The 24,587-nt window shown below is 40.2% G+C and overlaps 3 protein-coding genes across 4 annotated transcripts in view; 2 read left to right on the forward strand and 1 right to left on the reverse strand.

The window, feature by feature from the left end:
• Positions 1-2,334: 2,334 nt before the first annotated feature.
• On the forward strand, positions 2,335-8,313 carry LOC146387049 (ras-related protein rab7-like). The gene is made up of 5 exons (XM_084928384.1): positions 2,335-2,464; positions 3,112-3,238; positions 3,424-3,642; positions 6,327-6,455; positions 6,564-8,313. Exons 1-5 carry the CDS (start codon positions 2,412-2,414, stop codon positions 6,666-6,668), a joined length of 633 nt encoding a protein of 210 aa, XP_084784510.1. The 5' UTR covers positions 2,335-2,411; the 3' UTR covers positions 6,669-8,313.
• A 1,365-nt stretch (positions 8,314-9,678) lies between these two features.
• arpc4 (actin related protein 2/3 complex, subunit 4) lies at positions 9,679-14,487 on the forward strand. The gene is made up of 6 exons (XM_084928385.1): positions 9,679-9,794; positions 12,232-12,350; positions 12,450-12,561; positions 12,676-12,771; positions 13,679-13,849; positions 13,945-14,487. The coding sequence occupies exons 1-6, from the start codon at positions 9,792-9,794 to the stop codon at positions 13,948-13,950; spliced, it is 507 nt and encodes a 168-aa protein (XP_084784511.1). The 5' UTR covers positions 9,679-9,791; the 3' UTR covers positions 13,951-14,487.
• pfkfb4b (6-phosphofructo-2-kinase/fructose-2,6-biphosphatase 4b) overlaps positions 14,464-24,587 on the reverse strand; it is a 33,559-nt gene continuing 23,435 nt past the window's right edge. For both annotated transcript variants that reach the window (XM_084928373.1, XM_084928376.1), the window contains exon 14: positions 14,464-15,570. In XM_084928373.1, the coding sequence (XP_084784499.1) occupies positions 15,511-15,570 (60 nt within the window). In that variant the 3' untranslated portion in view covers positions 14,464-15,510. The remainder of the gene's footprint in view (positions 15,571-24,587) is intronic.

Here is a 24,587-nt window from a genome sequence, read left to right on the forward strand (position 1 = left end):
ACCAAAAGGGCTGATCTAACATTTTTAGAAACTGAACTACTATAACAGACTAGTGTAATTTTTTTCCACCAAAAGTGAAGCACCACCATTGGTCAGATTATTCTCTTAAAAGCATCAGCTTGTCCCAAGGTCCAGTTCAGCAGATCAAATTTACAGAGGAAAATGTAGCTGAGCAATCAGTTAAAACAGTGCATGACTGTCAAAGCAGCCCGGCCTCTAATTTTATCCATCTGAGTTAGAAAAATCCACCTATTTAGCTGGGCATTGTTTGCCTTACTTTTAGAGGCAGCAAGTGGCCTGTAGGGGCACTACAGCTTCTAATTTTCAGTGGCAATTCCAATTTTCAAGTTGGAACTAACTCACTTCCTTGTTCACCCATTTCAAATTTTCTGAACTCAAAAGTTTCAAACACAGGATGGAACAATGAACTTCAATGAAAACAGGGTAAATCCCCCCCAAGATAACTGCAAACATGGCAATTCAGGGTTCAACATGCAGACTAGAGAAGCTGGGGATCTAACTACAGACAATCTGATCCGCTGATGACTCCTAAACCACCCCTCAGGAAAAATGATGGAGGACATAAAAAGTTATTTAGGCTTTTTCCCTGCGCAGCAGGGATAAAGCTTCTGTCCATAAAAAGCATCGTAAAATGCCCCTTCCTCTTTGTGAAATTTTGTCTGGGGGAATATTGACGTCTTTAAATAGACAGTCTATGTTAAATAAATATGCTAGACATCTTTGTGCCAGCGTTGCAGGCAAACGTGTCCTGTCACGTTTGTTTTCTGTGTTGAATAGTTTTTCTTTCATTTGTGACTTGCAGGTCACGCAGCTACCCGTGATTGTCTGATCATACAACAACTATTTCTTGTACCAACAAGCTTGAGGACAAAATGAAATCTGTTGCCATACATGCAACAGATTTCTTTTTTCAATTCTGTCTGACACTACCATCAACTTTTTTCCAACAGATATTGTGCAGAGTATAAAGACTGAGATATGTTATATGGACAAAATTACTGGACCTCATTCCCCAAAATCTTTAAATTCAGGTGTTTTCAGTCCCATTGCCACAGCTCAAGCACTGAGACATTTAAAAACATTTGTGAAAGAATGGGTTGTTCTAAAGAGCTCGCTGAATTCGAGTGTTGTAACAGCAACAATTCAGTTTGTGAAATATTTTCCCTCTTAGATATTCCACCATTAACTGCAAAATGTAACACACTGCAAAGTGGGCCAAATTAGGCCAGACACAACAGGCTTATAGTTTACTGGTAGAAAAATGCATGTTTGAGCTCTAAAAGGACATTCTGAGTCAGGAATACACCTGTATGCTATTAATCAGCTTTAAGGAAATACTGCTTACTGTCAGAGAGCTGCTGCACTAGTTTTTTCTGTTTTGTCAGTAAAACTGTGACTACCGTTTACTACTGATATGACAAAGGTTTGGGTAAAAGTTAAAGCAGCCTCTTATGAAATCTGTCATGAAATGGCTGTGCTGCAGGCAGGATAAGGATCCAGATGCATGACTTGTGAGACAAGAACTCAAAAAAGCTTTAACGCTGGAGTCTTTACATAAAAAAAAACACAAAAATAAAACGCAAAACAAGACAGGGCTAGAGCCAGGAATACAAAACTAGGACTCTAGGGGGGAGACACAAGGAACAAGGGAGCACACAGCAGAGAGGGGGGGCACAACAATAAACAGAGAGAGTCAGACAATAAATACACACCAGATAATTAGGGAAATGAGAAACACTGGCTGAAACTGCTCAAGGAAAACAAGAAAAAGGAAGCAAAACAAAACACGTGACACAAGAGACTATCAAAATAAAACAGGAAATAACACAGAGACAGAGACTCAAAATTACAAACAATCTAATTTCTCTCTTTCTTTTTTTTTACTTCAAGCTTTGGGCTCTAAAATATATCAGCTGATCACGACACTTAAAGGTAGCAGTACAATATATATTCACTTACTTATATTCACTTACGTGTTCAAAAAAGATTACACAACAGTTAGATCCAGTTGACACACTGGATGTGGCTGACCCACGGCTTAGATCAGTCATATCCAGTGTGGCAAACAAATTCTTTAATCAATGCATGTTGACACAGAACTCATGTTTGTGATTGTGGTTGTTTTGCATAATTATACCATACAAAGCTTGACAGTGAATTGAAATCTGTGTGCTGTCAGCTTAGTGACACCGAAATCAGCTGAAACATTTGATGTCACCTGGTTTGAGGAGGAGTTGGATTGATTTGCCAAACAGGTTATAAGGTACATGACTGGAATGAGTGGCATTCATACATGATTGGTGCAGGGCCATGAAAACTCAACACAGGAAGTCAGGAAAGCATTAGTAACTAAACTCTCTTGCGTTTTGTCTTAATGCAGCTGTGGAAAAATGACATCCAAGAAGAGGGTTCTCCTGAAAGTCGTCCTCCTGGGAGATTCATTGTGAGGTTTTGAGATTAATGTATTTTAAATGTAATTTTAAAGTGTGTTACCTCGTCGTTGGCACGAGTTGTTGTTGTTGTGCAATAAGCTGTTGCCAGTCAGAATATTAACTATGTATCTCGCATGTAAGACTTAGTTAATCCTATTGTTTTATGCACAATTATACCTTAGTTGCTGAAATACTGTTTAAGGGAATGTTTAAAACTACTTAATAAAGGTGGTTTAAGTGTGCATAACAACACAAAGCTGTGTATCAGATATCCACAACTGAGAGCGAAACAAACATTTTTCTTGATTGTCAGAGTTGCTTCCTCGTACCAATCACCGCTCTCTCACTCACGTGGATTATTACGTATTTGCACCGATCAAAGATGAAAATGAATTTACTGAATCTATTCTCTTATTATGGATGGATAATATTACCCTACTCTTGTTTTATTTTCCTTTACCACATGAATACAGACAATATAACCAGCTATACTGCTATACAGACCACATGTTAAAATGGTTGGTGATATGTTTGAAGCAGTCATATTTCAACCTGTCTATACTACATGCTGCTTTTATTTAAACTCAACTTGGAATAGAAATTAAAAAAAGCTTTAACCACATTCATATATCTGTTGTGCTGCTGTTTCTTTTCTCAGTGTTGGGAAGACCTCCTTAATGAACCAGTATGCCATCAAGAAGTTTAGTAACCAGTACAAAGCCACAATAGGAGCAGACTTCATGACGAAGGAGGTGATGGTTGGAGACCAGGTTGTTGTATTGCAGGTGTGGCATAAAAAGTAGATGGACTCTTTGATCATATGAGGACAAATGAAGATTTAATGTTTAAAGCTTCAAGCACAGCTTTATTGAGAAAAGACATTTCCAGGTCCTTAGTAGGACGTTGTTGTTCTGCATTATCTCTAGTCTTGGTGTCCTGGTACTAACTGCGTTTCTCTTTCATTGCCTAGATCTGGGACACAGCTGGCCAGGAGAGGTTCCAGTCTTTGAATGCTGCCTTCTATCGTGGAGCAGACTGCTGTGTGCTGGTTTTTGACTTGACAGCGCAAAAAACCTTCAAATCGCTTGACAACTGGAAGGAAGAGTTTCTGTTCCAGGCCAGCCCTCGAAATCCCGAGAACTTCCCATTTGTGGTGCTAGGCAACAAGATTGACTTGGAAAACAGAGAGGTTGGTATGAGATTCCTGAGACAAAAAGGTCCGGGTTCAGTATGTTTGTTGGAAGGCTGTCTCTGCCATAGCATAGATAACTTTACTTCACAGTACTGGTATTGAATTTCCTATCAGAAAGAATGCAGGTGCTTTCCAGCTCATGATGGTAAACGAAGTGCTTGTGTTTTAAAAGATTAGCTGATAGATGTATGTTGACTAAAATGAAAACTGATGGAAGTGTTTGTGTTTCTATTAAATTACTGCCTGAAGTGTTATCGACCGATTGTCTAAATCACACTTGATATTATTTAAAAACACTGATGAATGTACCTGAATGAGCAGACATCAGGGGACAGAAATCAACTGACCAGGTAAAACTGTATAACATAACATTTGCCTGTTTTTATATAAGAAAGCAATTAGGATGATCTTTGAGGAAATACTGCTAAATATTATAGTAAGACGGCTGGAGCAGTAGACTTTCTGTTTTGTTAGTAACAATGTGATGACTGTTTACATGCCACAGATATGACTAAGGTAAGGGAAAAGATAAAGCAGCCTCTTATGAAATCAAGGTTGATTTTGTCTCTCAAGTCTATTTATAAATGGATAAGATTTAAAGATAGACTTTCAAGACAATTTTTTTCTGATATGTTTCATAAATGAAAGCAGAGTAAAACCTTTTCTAGTGTCTGTCAATCAAAGCTAGGAAGGAAAGTCCAAAGCACTGAGTGCGGTAGGGTTGGAAGAGCCAGATCTTCTCATTCAATTTAATTATTTCTCTGTTAAACCTTCTCTTAGTTTTAAAATGTATGCTAAGCTGTAGGTCCATCTTGCATGCCATGTCAGCCTGAGCAGGGACAATAGAGCGAGTTCCAGCATTGGTGGGAGTTTAAACTAAAGAAACTGAGGCTGAGACAGATATTAGGTTGCAGCGATTGGAGCTGATAAGCTCTCGTTCTGCTACTGTAGGTGCACAGGTGTCTCCTGTGGAAATATTCACCCAGTTCAAGTGTTTTCTGAGAACAGAACTCAGACCTTTTTTCACTGAATTCAAGTGCATAGAGGTTTCGCTGCACTGGCCTCAGCATGTGTGAGCCATAATGCTGCAGTGTGAATTTACAGATAAGTCCCCGGAAGCTTGTTCTGCCTTTTCTGCTGAGTACGGTCTGGTTTATAAAAAGCTCAGACACCATCCTTGTGCCTGACGCCTACTGATGGTGTTTTAGAAGTCTCAGATAAACATCTGGTCAAAGCTACGATCATTTTACCAGAGAGAAGAGAAACTTGAACTGCTGGTGCTCTGCATCTAACGCTACTGAGGTGTGATGTTTATTTGGCTGCCACTTTGGATGTGTGACAATAATTGTGACTACATAAGGTCAAGGGTCAAGATTTCAACATCCTAGTCACACAGCCCTAAAGACTGGTTAGTGACCCTCTGGCAACTTCTGGTCCTGAGGGCTACATGTACATCCCTCAGGACATGGAGCTACATGTGTATCCGCTGACCAAAAACCTCCTTGAAATTGTTTCGGTTGCTAACAGATTGCGAATACTAGGCAGCTCTCCAAAGTACAACAAAAAACTGGAAATGGGCATGGCAACATATTGGTTAAACTTTAGTGAATACAAAGGACCTATAGAAATTCTGCATCTTTAAACTAAGATAAAAGCCAAAAGATAAACAATACAGCTGGTTTGTGGAGATTACTGCACAAAGTTTTTGTGGGATGGGAACCTCCCATCTCATGGTGCCTCTTGCTGTTTGCAGTCTTGCGTCACAAATCCAGTCAGTGGCAGTGACAGCCTGTATACTGGTTTTTCAGCTGCTGCTGAAGAAAAAGCTCCAGCACTAGAGGAGCTCCTTACTCATACTCTCTGGAGAGGAGGGTGTGTTTGATCATTTTACATTTCTCATTCTTTTGTATAGTAATCAACTGCTGAGTTTTATTTTGTTTATTTATTTTGTTTTTATTTTGATAGCAGTTTGTCCATCTTTTAGTTTAATTAATAATTAAAAGAAAATATATTTCTGCTCTTAAAAGTGCCTCCTTCACTATTTTTCTGCCTCAACACTTCTTCTTGCTTTTTCCGCGTCCGCTGGACGTCTTAGGGGACATAACAGATGTGTGAGAAAGGAGAAATTACAATACTGAGCAGAGGGAGTAAAGGCTATTGGCTATTGGCTAAAGGCTATTGTATGGGATAAATAAAGATGTTTGTTTCATGCCATTTGTACATAGCTTAATAAACTAGTGTTTTAAACATAGCTGATGTCCATAAAGTGTCACAAAGTAATCTCAAAGTTTAGAAATTCTTCAGTCTATTGTTAGATAAATTGTCTATAAAGGCAGATAGTTTAGCACTTAGGCTAACTGACCTAGTTGTGGGCCCACAACTAAAGATAAGAAGATAAGAATAGTGTGTCTATCTGTACTTTTGACTTAAACATTGGATCATACTTTATGATCAGTTAATACAGAAAACGGAGCATTTACAAAGTGTCCACACTGTTCTGACAAATCTGCAGCAACCGTGTGATTGTGTCAAATCAGAATGAGCCAGAATCTCGGAGGAATATTTCCAGCACTTTGTTGTTATAAAGAAATATGGCAGTTCTGAAAGCAAACAGGGGTCCAGCCTGACACCATCCAGTGAGTATAATTTAGATGATTATTAATGATATTGTATATCCACAGGTGACCACCAAAAGGGCTCAAGCCTGGTGCCAAAGTAAGAACAACATCCCCTACTTTGAGACCAGTGCGAAAGATGCCACAAATCTAGAACAGGCATTCCAGACAATTGCATGTAACACACTCAAACAGGTGAGTTACAGTTTTATGGAATTAGGGGAAAAAATGTTGGTTTTGGAATATATTGTGGCATTGTGTGACCGCGGACTTTTCAAAACTCTGTTGGCTTTTTTTTTTCAGGCCTCACAGGGGACAGATGTGGAGTTGTATAATGACTTCCCAGAGCCCATAGTATTTGGAGAGAATGATGAATCTAAGTCTTCAGCAAAAAGATGCAGCTGCTAAGGGAAAACTTGAACCATCTTCTCTCTTAACTTTTTGGAAACACACTGTCACCTTGGTTACATCACCTCCACCTCACTCCCAGGGAATGGAAACAGCCTACTGTTCTCCCTCCTCCATGCCATTGTTTATTCCATCAACACTACCCTTCACACAATGTGCTGCACATGGAAGGGCCCCCTCTATCTTTATAAACAAATTAATACACATTTCTAGCATCTCTCGCAGGAATCTTGGGGTAACCTTTGACTGATTTTTCACTTTGAATGCTCAATAAATCTCTGGTTCATCTTTGCTTTTATCACTTTAAATCGCTTAAGAAACTGAGTCAAACTCCACTGTGTCATGCTCTGAACTGGACTGAATATTTTTCATGTCTTTACTTCATTGGGTTTAAGTTGCTCATTTGTTTTGATGGTTATTATCTTAACAAGACCTCCTTGGAACTTTCAAGCTTGCACCACTGACAAACTCTTCTAAATACTCACGTATCACACTGTTGCTAATTCAGCTGAACTGACTCCCGATGAACTTCCGTGTACATTTTAAGATTTTTATTTTATTTTATTCGTTTTGGTTTATTTTTATAATAGACAAGCATCAGTGTACATCAGTGAACTTTTGCATCCATATATCTCCAGCATGTCCCAGAGGTCATGTGATGAGGGCTTGCTGGCTCTGCAGCATACAAAGATAGAGATAGAGTACAAAACACATCTCTCCCTCTGAGCCTGAGATCTGTGGACTTGGTGGATTAGTTTTTAAAACTTAGATTTATAAACTTGTTTTGGAGTAATTTTTTTGTTCTCATGTTTTAGTATTTTGTTGTTAAAAATTTTGATATTTATCTTAAAAGATCCTATGTACATAATTGTTTTTTGCTATATTTTAAACATGGTCTTTAACGCTATTTAGCATTGTTTTAACATGGGAGACTGTCAGGTTTGACTTGCTTTACAAGACACCATCTAGTGGCTATTAGAGGAACTGCAATTTTGGCACTTCTGCTTTAGCTAGACGTGTCTAGCGTTCATCCTTCCACAAAAACCACTACTACTCCTACTTAAACTTTTTGATAACTCAAAATATAATTTTGCCACACTTTTTCGTATATCACTTGTATCTTGTTAAAACGTGATGATCATGATCTTATCATTAATGATCATGCTGTGAGTGGTTCTATTTGTTGACTCCCACATTAAGGGTGGTGGGACTGGATATCGGGGCCTTTCTATCACCGTGTTAACAAAAGTAATATAGTCAGTCCAGTGACACACTGATACATATATTTTCATGCTTTTTATTTCAGTGTAGTCATAATACTCCTGAACTCAAACTCTTTCATTTGCCGGTGAATAATAGGAATTTGCACTATTAATGACTGTTTTTGAGCCTCCTTGACCTTAGGATGGATTTTAATGTAATGTACTTGCATTTGGAGCTTTTCTACTGACCACTCAGAGCACTTTAGACTAAAAGTCACATTTTAACCAAACATTTCTGCAGTGTTTTATTCTATACAATTCAAGCACTTCTCACATCCACAGCCACTTTAGAATCACCAATTAACCTAAAAAGCATGTCTTTGGACTGTGGGAGGAAGCCGGTACAGGCACAGTGAGCACATGCAAACTCCACACAAGTAATATTGCCACCACCTGTGAATTGTGATGGATAGTGAGATGGATGGGCTACTACGTCACTTACGTTCTCGCTTTTTAATGGCAGATGTGGCCACTTGGGATAAATTCACTTCTGGCAAAAGACCCAATTCACACACCTACGGTCATTTTAGAGTTGAACATTAGCCTAATCCCACACATGTCTTTGGACTGTATGCAGTTACCTGGAAAGAATACTGAAACTCAACAGAGAAAGGCTCTAGGCCCTTCTTGTTATGAGGCAACAGTGCTAATCACTGCATCACCATGCCTGTGAAGATGAATTTTCTGTCTCTATTTAGCTCAGTGACAGATTGGTAACCTGTCTATGGTGTCTATGACAGCTGGGATAGGCTCCAGTCCCTCCTGCCACCATGAATTGGATAATCAGATGAAATTGGATGGATGGGTGCAAAACACTAAAAAGTTAGAAAAATAGCAATAGGTTCTCCTAACTTTATAGAAAAAATGGAAATCACCCAGAATAACTGCTAACATGTTGGAATGGCCTTATACAACAGAACAATGCATCCTGTTGCAGACAGGCCTCGTTCACATAAAAGCATTTCTTTTTATCCATGTTCAAAATAAACATAGGGCTTACTAAAGTGTGTGTCACTGAGCAGTACCATGCAGTACTGTGTATTACCAGAACTCTCAAACTCTGAAAAAATAGAATTGGAAAGGAATCAAATGAGCATCTGGTATTCTTGTTCTGCTTTCCAGGCAAAGCAAGAATACCGGAAAAAGCAGTAATAGCCACAGGCTCTTCAGACGTTACTGACAACTGCAAAAGCTGCATTCCAGTTAGGTAAGCAATTATAGCTGCTTTACTGGAATGACTTACCATTTAAGGAAACTAAAATACTAGCTGGGATTAAATTCTAATTCAAGGTTTGACAGCGTTTCTAGTAGATAATGGCAGATGGTGTGAGCATAAATTGAGGCAATTTAAGATTTGAACAAACAGCTTGTAGTACAAGGGGTCATTTAAAGACAGAGAACCGGAAGGGGCATGTATGGAGGTGTGGTCCCACTCCTGAAGATATATCATCTCCATTTCCATTTCACATTACGGTGCATTATAATGTTGGTAGACGTTAATTAGCTATAACAGGCACTCACTTTGCTTTCCTTTTTAACGTAATAGTTTCGATCTACATGAAAACCTGAAAGGTGTGGTTTGTTGTGTTAACTAATTATCGTGGAATGTTCAGATTTGCAAATTGATGATGATTACTCTCAAGTCATGACAAACAGCTCATGATACACTTCTACATAAGTAATGCTACACTTCCTTTATAAATTATAAGTATTATTATCGATACTGGTATCAGCCATACTGGCCCTGTATTTGCTTGGTTACAGATCGACAGTAGCAGCGGATAATTTCCGGAATATTCACGGAAGAGACTCCGTTAGTGCAGCTACTTCCGCCTTTAGCCGCCTCTCCTGACACTGAGAAATGGTAAGAGAAATTAGACATATGTGCTTATGAAACGACATAGCTGAATAGTCGTACATATTCGGCGTTGTGGGTTTTTGGTTTGTAGCCGTTCGTTAACGGAAAATGCACCCATAAACGGATTTTGTTACTCCCCATTTGTGACACTTAGAGTAGCTAGGTGACCGGGATAGCTAACAGGCTAATTTTAGCCAGCTAGTTTTCTTGCTAAAAGAAAAGGCAGATTGCTGTTTGGTTATAGTTCATGCTGATGGTGAGAACAGATAGGTCCTTACTCTGTAGTAATATTAATTGTTAAATAGCGTACAGTGCTGTCTGCGGTGTTGAAAAGGGAGGGTTGCATCTGGCGAGCTGGTTGTCACAGCTGACCTGATGTTATGTTTGATAAGGAGAGATTTAGGGTGGAGGTGCTGCACCCTCTGGAGCTTATGTAAAAAAATTATTCTATTGCTAAGCCATGTTGCATGTTTGAATAAAAGCTTGTAACATTTTTATTTGTCTTACTGACTTTTGTAGGGCATGTGGCAACACTCACCGAACACTTTATTAGGCACACTTTGCTAGTACGTTTTGCTTCAGGTGTGTCTTGAATGTTAATAGCACAGATTGAACAAGGTGCATTCATCACAGATTTTGGGCCATGTTGGCACAATGGCATCACACAGTTGCTGCAGGTTTGTTGATTGCATGTTCTTGATCCAAGCCTTCTATTACACCGCATCAGAAAGGTGCTCTACTGGATCATTATCTAATCTCTCATCATTTTCACAAAACCAGTTTGAGATGTTTTGAGCTAGGAAACATGGTGTCTTATCCTGCTCGAAGCAGTCATCAGAAGATGGGTACATTGTATACAACAATACCTGGGTACTCTGTGGGATTTAAATGGTGCTCAGTTGGTGACAAGAGAATATTCTCATGCCATCACACCACCAATGACACCAGGCTGGATGGATCCATGCTCTCATGTAGTTTACCTCAAATGTTGATGTTACCATCTGACTGTTGAAACTGTCAGCAGCAATTGAGACTGATCAGACCGGTAAAGCTTTTCCAGTCTACCGTTGTCCAATTTTGGAGAAGGTTTTTTGTGTTGTTGTTTTTTTTTTTGTTTTTTTTTTAAGTTGTTGCCTTCCTATTAGCTTGAAGCACTGTGGCCAGTCACCTGACCTGTGGCATCAGCAAAGCATTTTCACCCAGAGAACTGCAGCTCACTGTATATTTCTTTTCCTTTTTTTTTTTTTTTTTTTTTTTGGACCATTTTCTGTAAACCCTAGAGATGGATGTGTGGGGAAATCTCAGTCAGTCAGCAATTTCTGAAATACTCACTTAAAACCTCCTTTCTTCCCCACTCAGATGCTCAGTTTGAACTTGAGCAAATTACTCGACCAGGTCTACATGACTAAATGCACTGAGTTGCTGCCATGGGACTTGCTAATTAAATATTTCCATTAACAAGGAGCTAAACAGGTGTACCTAATAAAGTGACCAATGAGTGTATGCTGCATTGTGATATTGATGACTTTTATTTATGCATGTGATCAGAGGATAAAGTGAACAAAGTCATTACCATTTTTTGGCAGTTAAAAAATATACAATATAAAATAAAATAAAAACATGTTTGATGAGGATCCCTTAAGTGTCATCAAACAGTATGTATCTCATTATGGGCTAACTCGCCAACTGAAAATCCTACTTTGGTTTTCAACTGGGTTTAGATCTGGTGAGTGCAAATGCCATAACATATGACTCACATCATTTTTAATACTGAGCAAACAATTCAGCCCTTTCATGCTCTTTGGATGGAGCCACAGTCATCCCCGAAAACCCCCACCCCGACCATGTTAGGAATGTTTTCTTGGTGTACACATACATATGGTTAAAGATGACTCGCTTGACCACATCCATTCTAATCTCTCTCAATTTATTTCTAATAAGGGGTGAAATTCTCATTAACCCTATTATAACATCTGTCTGTCACATCACATTGTCAGTTAACTACAGGAAGTTGCTAAATTGCAGTTGCCGACAACTTCCTTTTGGGGATGTTTTTACAGTAGATTTAAATAAATCTCCTGTCGTCCATGTGCCAAAAATGAATCGGTGTCACTCAGAGCTACCTGCGTTACAACAGCTGCATGTATTATGTTGGTTTCCCCCTTATTGATTGAGATTTTATATATCTTCTACACCAGCATCAGTAGTGGATTTCTTGGTGGTTTCTTTCTCCTGTTATGGATACCTTTATCTCGGTGTTAATGACAGGACTGTATTTTGACTTGACATACCTTTTGAACATAAACAAGTATTGCAAGCAGGAGAAATTGTATGAAACACTCATGACCTCTTATTGTCCAGTCACACTTGGCTGTACCTGGGAATAGACAGACATGGTTAAGAAAATATTCTCTTGTTTTTTTTCTTTGATTTTCACTCTCAGACAGCAACGTTGCGCCCGTATCTCAACGCTGTGCGTGCCACACTGCAGGCCGCCCTCTGCTTGGAGAATTTCTCCTCACAAGTGGTGGAGAGACACAACAAGCCAGAAGTGGAAGTGAGGTGAGCCTAGCAACAGCGTAAAAGTTGAAGGAGTTTAACATCACAATGCCTACGGACCTATAGTGTTTATAGTCTGTGTGTTTCTCTGGTTCTTTTTAGGAGCAGTAAAGAGTTGCTCCTCCAGCCTGTAATCATCAGCCGTAATGACAAGGAGAAGGTTTTGATCGAAGGCTCCATCAACTCTGTCAGAGTCAGCATTGCTGTCAAGCAGGTGAGTGCAGACCCTGACTTAGACCAGATGTTAGTAATTAACACACTCATGTAAACGTCACAGCTGTTTATAATGCCCATTATTATTTTTAATTAATTAACTAATTTGTTCTAGGCCGATGAGATTGAGAAGATTCTGTGCCACAAGTTCATGCGCTTCATGATGATGAGAGCAGAGAACTTCTTCATCCTGAGGAGGAAACCAGTGGAGGTAAGTGGCCTTGGAAAATGCATCAGTCACACTTAGATGGTTCCTATTAGAGGTGTTGGGCATTTTGTTGCCATTGACAATAATTATAATATTTAAAAAATGAAAAAACTTTAAAATTCTGCAGCTTTCTACACTCATATTTTATTATAATTCATTTGCCAAAAGAAACCAAAGACAACGTCAAATTTAACCCGCATCGTTATTATTGTTATTATTACTAATAATGATATTATCATCAGTACATACAGTACATCAATATTGTTTAGTCAGAGGATTTTAGTCAGTTGGTAGGTGGTTGCTGGGCAACATGGTGCCATTATGTCATTCATAATTTTGTGTATATAAATGAGATGTTAGTATTGTGAAATTAAACTGATGCAATGCCTATAACATGTTATAGGTGCATAAATGCCACAAATGGGTCATTTTGCACATGATAAATGTGCAAAAATACAGAAAATCGTATGATAGGTCATTGCACAGACTGTCCTGTAATTATGAAAGATAATGTTTTCTTTATTTACTGTGAACTTTCCTGTCATTTAATTGTTTATCTTTTCGTTAAGTATTTTTATGTAGTATGTAAGGGGTGGGCAGTGTTCAAGAGGAAAATTAAAAATAAAAACTTTTATGAACCTTCAAGTGTCATAAACATTATTAAACACAAAAACTTTATATAGTTATGTAGGTAGCGACATGTTCTTAAAAGTTGTTTTAGGTTAAAATAGCAGCTGCCCTTTTACCTCCAGTGTTTTCCACAAATAAAAGATACAGTTTAGTTGCAAATAACAAGCTCATTGATTCAAGTATTGAGAGTTATATTAATTTTTGAACTCAACAGCATTCAGTTCAAGTGAATGTGGTGATGAGATCATCGTTAGCGTTACTGTTCTCTTTAATTTCACAGGGCTATGACATCAGCTTTCTCATCACCAATTTCCACACAGAACAGATGTACAAGCATAAGCTAGTGGACTTTGTCATTCATTTCATGGAGGAAATTGACAAGGAGATTAGTGAAATGAAGCTGTCTGTCAACGCCAGGGCTCGCATCGTCGCTGAGGAGTTCCTCAAAAATGTGAGTTTCAGTAATTCTTTCACGTGCAAAACTTTAAATAAAGATGACCAAGAGTTAAAATATGATTTTCATTGCTTTTTGTTCTTCTGTTGCAGTTCTGAGAACGAAGAAACTCGGAAAAATGCATTCCTTTTGCAATCTTGGCCGTCACTGTGGAGCGTTCACATCAGAGGAGACAAACTATGATCAGCCAATAAAAGCTGAGCTACATAAGACGTACAGTAATGATGTACAGGCCAATGAGCTTTTAGCCTTTAAACTTAAATTCCCTCTGTGCTCAGAAATGTTGGTGGTTGTACATAATGAACATTTACGCGCGAAACATTCATTTCTGCCTTGAACATAATGAGTCAGGGCAGGTCCTTAAAAAGAGTTATCAATATTCATGAGCACAGGCTAATATGGATCTTTTTTTTCCAGATAATTTAATTTTTTTAAATATATAGACAATATATATACTATATGCATATTAATTTCCTTTTACTGTTTTGTTACAACAGACTTCAACCCATGAATGCAATCAATTAGATAATGATTCTTGCTGTAGTTCACAAGTACACAGACGAGTCTGTCGTCGATGAAACAAGAATACATTTGCTGGCAATGAAGACGAATAAAAAACCCCAGTCTGCTTTGTATTTTCTGTGATTTCTGTTCAGTCTTTAAACACAACTCCACAGTTTTCTTTACAAGAAACATTCAAATGTATTGAGGTCTAACAGCTGGAAACACAAAAGGCATATTGGGTTATTTTTCCCCCCAGTATAGTAATATAAGCCATTACCCCACAAAAAGTATAATACACATGTTTTTACACACAAATTTAACAAACATGCATGTACAGTTTTCACAGTTTTATGTTATACTCTTTTTCATTTGTGAAGGTTGGAGTGATTTAAAATGCTTTATGTAACAGCCTTTGAACGTTTAGTCTTATACACAAATAGCTTTGTATATAAGATTACAACAATGGAAGTGCTTCATTTTGTATTTTTAGCATATCAGCTTACGTTTTTGAGAAAACACGCTGCATGCATTTATTATCTCAACCCCCCCATAATGTTTTTTCAGGAGGGGTGGGTTGCTCGCTGTTAAATCTCTGGAATGATTTCATTTATAACACCGAGAGCAGTCACGGCACGTTTTTCCATTTAGTTAAAAAAATAAATAAAAATGAAACGTTAACAGCCAAGAAAAGGAAAACACTTAAAAAGCAATTTGTGATTAGTGTCCTCGATCTTTTTCTGGTGTTGTTTTTTTTCCTTCTCTTTCTTCATATAAAAACACCTTCAGAAACGAACAACGGGCCCATATGGCAGTATACACAATGCCCACTATACAGTAAATATTAATATAATCATGGAAGACAATGATTAAAGTTAATATTTTTGCACCTTTATCAAGGTCCACATATAAAACAAAAATCACATCTGCCTTTTGTTGCCCTCCCCCAAAGAGAGTCAATCTCTTTGCGATTAAAATAAATGTATAAAATGGAGGACATTTAGTGAAAGTGCTTTACAGTGAGTGTAAAAAGATGTCTCTGAGACAGGCAAAAAGCTGCCTCATTCAGCAGCTGAGCAGCACCGTGAAGGCTGTTCAGAAATCCTAAAAAAAAAACAGTCAGATGAGGTCTCAGCTGGAACAGGAAGTGGAGGAGTTTAGAAGTGAGCAGGGACTGTCTGCAGAGCGTCTTCAGTGCTGCGCTGCACATTCACATTCTGGAAGAGGGACGAGAGGAAAAAACTGAGTTACATTTAGTTTTACATTAATTCACCTGTTCATTAATTACCTGATTTCCATATTCAGTATAAGAATGAGCCATTGTCTCATGAGGTGGTACTAGCAGACCTTGTGAGTGCAGCTACAGTGATTCTTAATGATGACATTAAAAAAAATCTGTTTAAACTGTTGATTTCAAATAATTAAAACATATTCCAGAGGCCTTTAGAGCTTCGAAAGTTGAACAGATTTTTAATGTGTGTTAAAAGGGCATTACAGAAGCTAGCATTTAATTTTCAAGTATTGATACACAGCTTAATTATTGATAACTTATTCCGTTTCACACTCGAGCACGACTGATGTCAGATTTGTTAATACTGATATTTGGTTATTTAAAAACCTCATATTCATATACACTGACAGATACTTTTGTAATTTGTAGTTATTTATTCAGCCCGGCTACTCAGATCCGCTGGTTGTTATTTGTGGCCTTCCAAATGTGTGTTGCTAACAGGGAAGCTGCAGAGTGCCCTCTGGTGGAGAAACCATGCATAAATTATACCACAGCAACACTCAATTTACATTTTTCAGCTGTTATAAACATCAGTGTTAACACATCGCCAAACGGCTAATATCAGCCGCTGATCAAACATCTACCCACACCCCACTGACATGTATGACTTGAAGTCAGTTTTCTGCGTTAAGTGTAATCACTTTGTGTAATTTAGCTTTGACAAAATAAACACTTTGACCAAAAGAGTAGTGTGAGAAACAAACGTATTTATTTTTATCTAGATTTTTATGTGTACAATGTGTAAGACTCAACACAGTTGAGAAGAAATGATGTTACATTCAATTAAATCAGTCTTTTTGTATCCAGCAGCAAGTTAACATTAATGCTGATTTTTTGTAAAACAACTTATTGGTTCTATTGGAGGTTCGACATGTTCACTTTGGTAGCACAGACACGAAGCCTAGATTGCAATAGTGAAACTGTGAATCATTTTAGAAGCAGCAACAATGTTGAGATCTAAAGCAACAGTCTCCATCACATAGTTAAGAAAACAAGCTACATTATGCATAAAATACACGTCTATAAATAATGAATGTAAATACAAATCAGCCACAATCAGAAATAAATTAATTTTTTTGAAATGCCATTAAAACAACTTAAAAACACTGATGGAGTGCCCCTGTTATTTTTCCTCATTGTGTTCACACATATGCTACATATTTAAACTTAAGACAATAACACAGGATGGGTCGACTTCAGTCAGTGAGACCTCTGCAGTAAACAGAATCAATGCTGAGGTGTACGAGTTCACTTGTGTTCAGTAAAATTACACATCAACCAGAACTGAAAACATCATGTGCTAAGAAAATAGATTTAAAACAAAGTTAAAAATGTACTTCACAGCATAAAACGTTCAATTTCTGTTCTTATTTTTTTTTGTTTGACTAGCATACATATACCCTTTACTCACTCTGACACTATCTAACACCTGCCTAACTCCAAACACAATGTCTCACACAATCACAATCTAACACAAAGCTATTGGTACATGTTCATGAGCGCACACATTTATTTATCCTAAAACAGCCATCTGAGCATGCAGCTCTAGACACTAGCGAAAACGCCCCAGACGCCCCTAATTTGACGCGTTGTAACAGTTGCTGTTGTAATGCAGTGTATCACCACATGGCGGCGCCTCCTGTCTCATGACTGGTGTGTCACCCTTTTTTTGTTCTTCTTCGCACTCTCCCTGTAATGGATGCTCCCGTGTGTACGCGGACTAGTGTGCTCTCGAGTAATGTGTGGTAGATGTAGCACTTTTATTTTTGATATTGTAAATAAATGAGTACTTTTGGAAAGTCAGAAGCTGTTGCTCATTCGCTATCCACCTGCACACCTCCGCGGCTGGCTTCATCTCCACCGCACGTTACAACTGGCGCCCGAACAGGGACACCCAACCTCATTTGCCACAACAAGCCTCAAACACCGCTAGGCATGGCCCAGTCCAGCCATTGCTGACGCCTGGCCCCTCTGACCCAGGCCATGAAAAGGTGGAATTAAGCAGCACCACATCCCAGCCACAATACAGGCAGTCGGGAAACTACAGGGGGGGGGGGGGGGGAGGACATTTCACAGAGGCCAACCTTCCCCCAGTTACTAACGGAGCCTCACACGCCCGATTCACTACAGGGTGGACACAGTCTTGGACACTTGGAAGACAATTTTTCACAAGTCCACTGGAATACCCCACTAAGAACGAAAGTGAACTTCAATGCTTCATCCGTGGATGCTACCCTCGACACGGGTGCTTCCCTCTCGGCTGTACGAACAGATCTCATTCAAGTAAATGACTCTTACCCTAGAAACACAAGTGAGTGGAATGGTCCTGCAGTTAACCTCGCCAATAATGCTCCCTGCATCCCTGAGGGTGTTATTTGGCTCAATATTGGATTCATGAAGAAGAACTTTTACCAGCGTTTTGCAATAATACCAGATTTGTCTTCTCCTTTCATTCTGGGAATGGATTTTATGGCAAGAGCTTCTGTTTCTATTCACATTCCCACTAGAACAGTCTACATTGAGGACATCCCCTGCCCACTCGCAGACGATGAGGAGGACCTTCAAAATGATTACTCACATTCACCTGGAACACTGATGTCTTTGGACTTGGTTTGCTCAGACTTAACAGCCAAACTGTCTGAAGCAAGTCTCTCAGAGAACAAGGATGCTTTACTCAATCTGCTCAGCAAGTTTAGCTCCTTGTTTGATGGTCATCTTGGTCGAACGGCTCTCACTGAGCACGCCATAAAGACTGGCAATGCAACACTTGTCAATCTCCCACCCTATCGCACGTCACCTGCTAAGAAACGTGTGATTGAAGAACAAGTGCAACAAATGTTGAAGGACAACATCATTGAACCCTCCACAAGCCCTTGGGCAGCCCCTGTAGTTATTGTAAATAGAGCGGCCGCGGAACCAAGGTTTTGTGTGGACTTTCGAGGGCTCAACCAAGTTACCCGAAAAGACTCTTATCCCCTGCCTCGTGTAGATGAGTCTTTGGACTTTCTGGCACGGGGAAAGTTTGTCTCAACATTGGACTTAGCGCAAGGCTATTGGCAGGTTGCTGTAGCAGAGGACTCGAAGCCTAAAACTGCCTTCATCTCTCACTGTGGTCTCTTCCAGTTTCGGGTGCTGCCCTTTGGGCTCTGCAACGCGCCTGCAACTTTTCAACGACTCATGAACTCTGTGCTTGCTGGCCTCATTTACAAAACATGCGCAGTCTACCTGGATGACATTGTTATCACCTCACCTACCTTTGAACAGCACTTTGTGGACCTTTTGTGAGTGAGCTTTTTGAACATGTCGTTTCTGCCTTCGGCTCGGTGCACAGACTCACTACAGCATATCACCCTCAGACGAATGCTACCGAACGCGTCAACCGGACTCTGAAAACTGCAATCCGCGCTTATGTAGGTGATAAACACATATCATGGGACAAGTTTCTCCCTCAGATTTGCTTTGCTCTGCGTACCGCCCCCCATGACAGTACAGGTATGACTCCTGCCATGATGCTTTATGGTCGTGAGTTAGACACCCCTCTTGACCTTATCACTTAGCCTTCTACAGCAGGTGTTGATGAACCAGGTGTACCTTACCCTGAGACTCTGAGAGCCTCCCTGCAGGAAGCTCACGACCACGCCAAAGCAGCTCTGGACTATAGCCATGACAGACAAAAACATTACTATGACTTGAGACATCGACATGCCACGTTTCGTGTTGGTGACCTTGTGAGAGTTAAGACGCACCCCAGGTTGGACACTCAGTCTAACTTTACTGCTAAACTTGCACCACTGTTTGAGGGACCATTGTGTGTATCTCAGAGACTCAGTGATGTTAATTACAGGCTCACTTGGGTGGATGCAGGTGTTTATCATGTTGTGAACATGTAACCGTTCCATACCTGGGACTCTCTCACTTCCAAAGAACAATCTGTTTCATCTCCTGCTGGGAGAGAGACTGCAGAGGATCTGAACTCTGACTCTCAGGCACGCCCTGGCCCCCCTGCAGACACTGACATTGACTCTGAGCCATTCGCCTTTGATTTACCGGACGTTGACTCTTCTTCTGGTGTGGGCGCTGTCCCAGACAGTGTTTCACCCAGATCTGTCCAGCACCCAGCTGCTGGTGGACATTACAATCTCAGGCCCAGACGTGGCCCCAGAATTATGTCTGGCTGGAGCAACAAAAGATGGACTAATGATTTTCACACTACTAGGCTTGATCTGAAGTGAAATGTTTTGGTTACACCTGTTTGATGCTGTCTTGTTGCATTGCTATTTTGAGTCATGATATGTAGATGTTTCTGTTTGCTCTACTTAATCCAGTTTTATGGCTCTTTAGTGCGTTAAGGTTCATTCTTGGCATTTACAAAAAAAAAAGTGACAAAACAAAGAAAATTGATTTTCCACTGTACATGTTCACCTTATTTTCACCAAATTCATTTTTGAATGGTCTTTTGCCCTGTGTGTGTGCCAATCTTAGCTGTAACCTCTATGTATAGGGTACTGTTAGGGGTGGTGTGTGCTTTTTCAGCTGTGTACGGCTGAGGACAGCCTTTTTCTCACCAGGGGGGACTATGTAACAGTTGCTGTTGTAATGCAGTGTATCGCTATATGGCGGCGCCTCCTGTCTCATGACTGGTGTGTCACCCTTTTTTTTGTTCTTCTTCGCACTCTCCCTGTAATGGATGCTCCCGTGTGTACGCGGACTAGTGTGCTCTCGAGTAATGTGTGGTAGAGGTAGCACTTTTATTTTTGATATTGTAAATAAATGAGTACTTTTGGAAAGTCAGAAGCTGTTGCTCATTCGCTATCGACCTGCACACCTCTGCGGCTGGCTTCATCTCCACCGCACGTTACAGCATGCACATTCGCACCTCGACGCGCACCTCAATACAAATCAATTGCGCGTCAAAATTGCATATTTTGACACGCGTGAACCGGAAATGTCGGAGGAATGTGGGAGGAAGTTGTGCCAGACGGTATCTTTGCAAGATGGCAGCTGTCGAGCTAGCGTTTGAAGAGAGAATCTCCCTTCTCTATTTACTGTGGAGAGCAGAGCAGCGGCGTTAAGGAAACGTGGGGCGCGACTCGAGCAGAAGTGGCTGCGCTGGTTTTTCGCTGGACATTAGAGTGTGACACACAACTAGAAAAGTTTCGGCTGCTGAGAGAACAAACTACCTGGTGGAGTGGAGGTGGATGGAGGAGAAAGGACGGATGGCAGCGTCGTCTGCTGGCAAAACTGGTTGGAGCAATGCCAAAAATTCAAACCTGGTTGGCAGTCCACCCGTGGCGGAGGTTGAGCACGACTGTTCTGTGAGTGGGTCAGCTGTGGGCAGCTGGGAAGACTATGTTGATTTTGACGAAGAGGAGGAAATGCCTCTGGAGCAAGTGCAAGGTGAGCAGAGGAGGGAAAAGCATAAAAGAGGTGGGAGCAGTAGTGGTAGGGATGATTCTTTAGAAGCTAGAGAGAGAACAAGAATGTTTGTTGTTCTAAGATTCAATGAAAGAACACACGTCCATATTAAAAAACTGAGTCCGTTCGTGTTGACAGCTGAACTTAACAGTAAAGTGGAAGATATAGTTTCTGCTAAGGTACTCTCAGATGGAAATCTTCTTATGCAATGTGTGAATGAAGAGCAGCTCAACAAGGCTTTGAACTTAAAACAATTGGGGAAGTTTAAAGTAGAAAATGCTGGGCAAGTGGGTGCACAGACGGGAGGTGGATGCAAGGTGGTAATTTCTGGGGTGCCCATTAGTGTGAAAATGGATGATCTGAAAAGCAAAATCAAAGGAGGAAATGTGATTTCTGTGGTCAGAATGAAAGCAACAAAAGAAGGACTTAAGGTGGATAGTGAAAGTATCCTGATACACTTTGAAGAAGGAAATCTGCCAAGGAAAGTGTTTTTGGGTTTCATTAGTTATCCAGTACGAGCCTATGTTCCAAAACCTCTGAGGTGCTTTAACTGTCAAAGGTTTGGACACCTAGCAAAAAACTGTAAGGAAAAGAGGAGATGTGCTCGGTGTGGTGGAGATCACGAATATGGGAAATGTGGAGATGGAGTTCAACCAAAGTGTTGTAGTTGTGGTGGGAGTCACAGTGTTGCGTATGCTGTGAGAGAATGAAACAAGAAAATCATATTCAAAAAGTGAGGGTGGAGAAGAAGATCTCCTATGCTGAAGCAGTGAGGGTGATGAGAGTGAGTGAACAGGTCAACGTCAACCCAGGACAGGGTGCATCTCGGAATCAAGGAGTTACCCGGATCAACACGAATAGTATGGTTATTGATAAGATGGCATTGGTTACATTCATTGCAGGAGTGATAAACACCACAGCTGATGTGAGATCTAAGCAGGAGAAAATTCAGCTCATTGTTAAGGCGGCGATTAACCACTTGGGGTTAGTAGGACTGACATGGGAAGAAGTGAGGGACAACCTCAATTATCAGTCAAGTCAGGAAACATGATGTTCTTTTATGTAATCATGGTACTTATTCTTCAATGGAATGCAAGGAGTCTGTTGGTCAATGGCCAAGAGTTGAAGCATTTCATCAAACTACTTGATGTTAAACCGGATGTCATTTGTGTACAGGAATCTTGGCTTAAATCTTCTTTGGATTTTGTGTTGTATGGGTACAAAATAATAAGAAATGACAGGGACCGTGGTGGAGGGGGAGGGTGTGCAACGTTTGTCAAACAAGACATTCCATATAGACTCCTGGGTAAAGGCAATGATTTGGAGTATATTGCTATTGAGGTTTGGGACAGGAATGAACCAAATGTTATTGTGAATTTCTACAATCCTTGCGCCAGATTGGAGCTGCCGCGTCTTCGTTCAATTGAAGGAAGTGACTGTCGTAGAGTTATTTGGTGTGGGGATTTTAATGCCCATAGCAGAGTGTGGGGAGGCACACACACAGATAAAAATGGTAAGGTAATTGAGGAATTGATGGATACATGCAATTTCGTGTACCTGAATGATGGTAGGGGGACCAGATGTAATGTTGTTAATGGAACAGAGTCAGTTTTGGATTTAACTCTAGTCTCAACTGTCCTTGCAGGAATAAGTCAGTGGACCATCAGAACAGACACTACCATAGGCAGTGACCATTATCCTGTTTTCTGTGATGTTGGAGGGAAGATACAGGTATCTTTAAGAGAGGTGCATAAGAAGTGGAGTTTTCATAGGGCTGACTGGACAAAATTCCAAAAATTATGTGAGGAAACGATTGACAAGGTTGATAAGTCTGGTAGCGTTGATCAAATGAATAATCAGTTTATTTTATGTACTTATGGTAGCCACCAAGGCCTCAATCCTGACCAGTAAAGACAAGGAAAGTAGGACTTTGGTGCCATGGTGGACAGAGGAATGTCGAATTGCTGTAAAGGAAAGAAACAAGGCGTTTAAATTTCTCCAAAGAACCTTTAACATGCAAGCTCTGATTGCATACAGAAAAGCAGTGGCAGTGGTCAGGAGAACAGTGAGACAAGCAAAGCGGAGCAGTTGGAGGTTGTTCTGTTCTAAAATAGGAAGAACCACTCCAGTGGGGGAGGTTTGGGGCATGGTCAGAAGAATGGGAGGTGACCGGCGGGAATGGGATTACCCAGTTCTATCTTCAGGCCAACAGAACTTTGTAACAGCTCAGGAAAAAGTGGAGGTTATGGTGAAAACTTTTGCTAAGATTCCTAGCTCTGATAACATATCAGTGTTGGGAAAAGACAGAATGTGCCAAACTAAAACACGGTATTCGGAGGCTCTAGTAAGAAAGGCGCACATAGGCAGTAGTTTGGATGCGGCGTTTTCTCGGGAGGAAATGGTGAAAGCACTTCAAAAAACAAAGCCCACAGCCCCGGGAAAGGATCAAATTTGTTATTTAATGTTGAAGAACCTTGGTACGAAAGCGCTTAATAAACTGCTGTGTTTGGTTAACACAGTTTGGATTAAGGGTGAGCTCCCAAGTACTTGGAAGGAGGCTGTTATTGTGCCAATAAGAAAACCCGGGAAGGATCCATCTAAACCAGATAGCTACAGACCAATCGCTCTTACATCAAATGTGTGCAAGTTAATGGAATGTATGATAATGGCAAGACTGTCCTTTGAGCTGGGAAGAAAAGGGGCTTTAGCCAATTACCAAAGTGGTTTCAGGACAGCTCGGAACACAACTGATGCTATTATTAGACTTGAGAATGTTGTTAGGAAAGCGCAGACCAATAAAGAGTCTGTTTTGGCAGTGTTTTTGGACATAGAAAAGGCATATGATATGTTGTGGAGGGATGGGCTTTTAATCAAGTTGCATAAGTTGGGTATTGGTGGCAGGACATTCAATTGGATCCAAGACTTTTTATCTGGTAGGAAGATCCAAGTGCGAATTAGGTCTACAATTTCTAGTCAGTGCATGGTTGAGAATGGAACGCCACAGGGCAGTGCGATTAGTCCCCTGCTTTTTGTTATAATGATCAATGATGTTTTTTCTAATGTTCCTGAGGGAATTGGGAGGTCTTTGTTTGCTGATGATGGTGTGTTATGGAAAAAAGAAAGAAATATTGAGCACCTAGTGGGGAAGGTTCAGGAGGCTGTAAATATGGTGGTTGAGTGGGGATTTGACTGGGGATTCAGGTTTTCGGTGGAAAAAACTAAAATGATGTTATTTACCAAAAGAAAAGTGAGTGAGACTTTGACATTGAAACTGTATGACAAGGTAATTGGGAAAGTGAGCTCTTTTAAGTACTTAGGTGTTGTGTTTGATTCAAGACTGACATGGAGGGAGCATATTGACCGGATTGAAACCAAATGCAAAAAAGTTATTAATGTTATGAGGTGTGTAGCTGGGAGGGGTTGGGGAGCGAGCTCTTCTGCTTTGAAAAGACTTTACCAGGCATTAATTAGATCGGTCTTTGATTATGGGTGTGTGGCATATGGTTCAGCAGCTCCTTCTGTGTTGAG

This window comes from Perissodus microlepis, chromosome 5 (assembly GCF_051167445.1).
Source record: "Perissodus microlepis isolate ML-2025 ecotype Zambia chromosome 5, ASM5116744v1, whole genome shotgun sequence".
Classification (NCBI taxonomy): Eukaryota; Metazoa; Chordata; class Actinopteri; order Cichliformes; family Cichlidae; genus Perissodus; species Perissodus microlepis.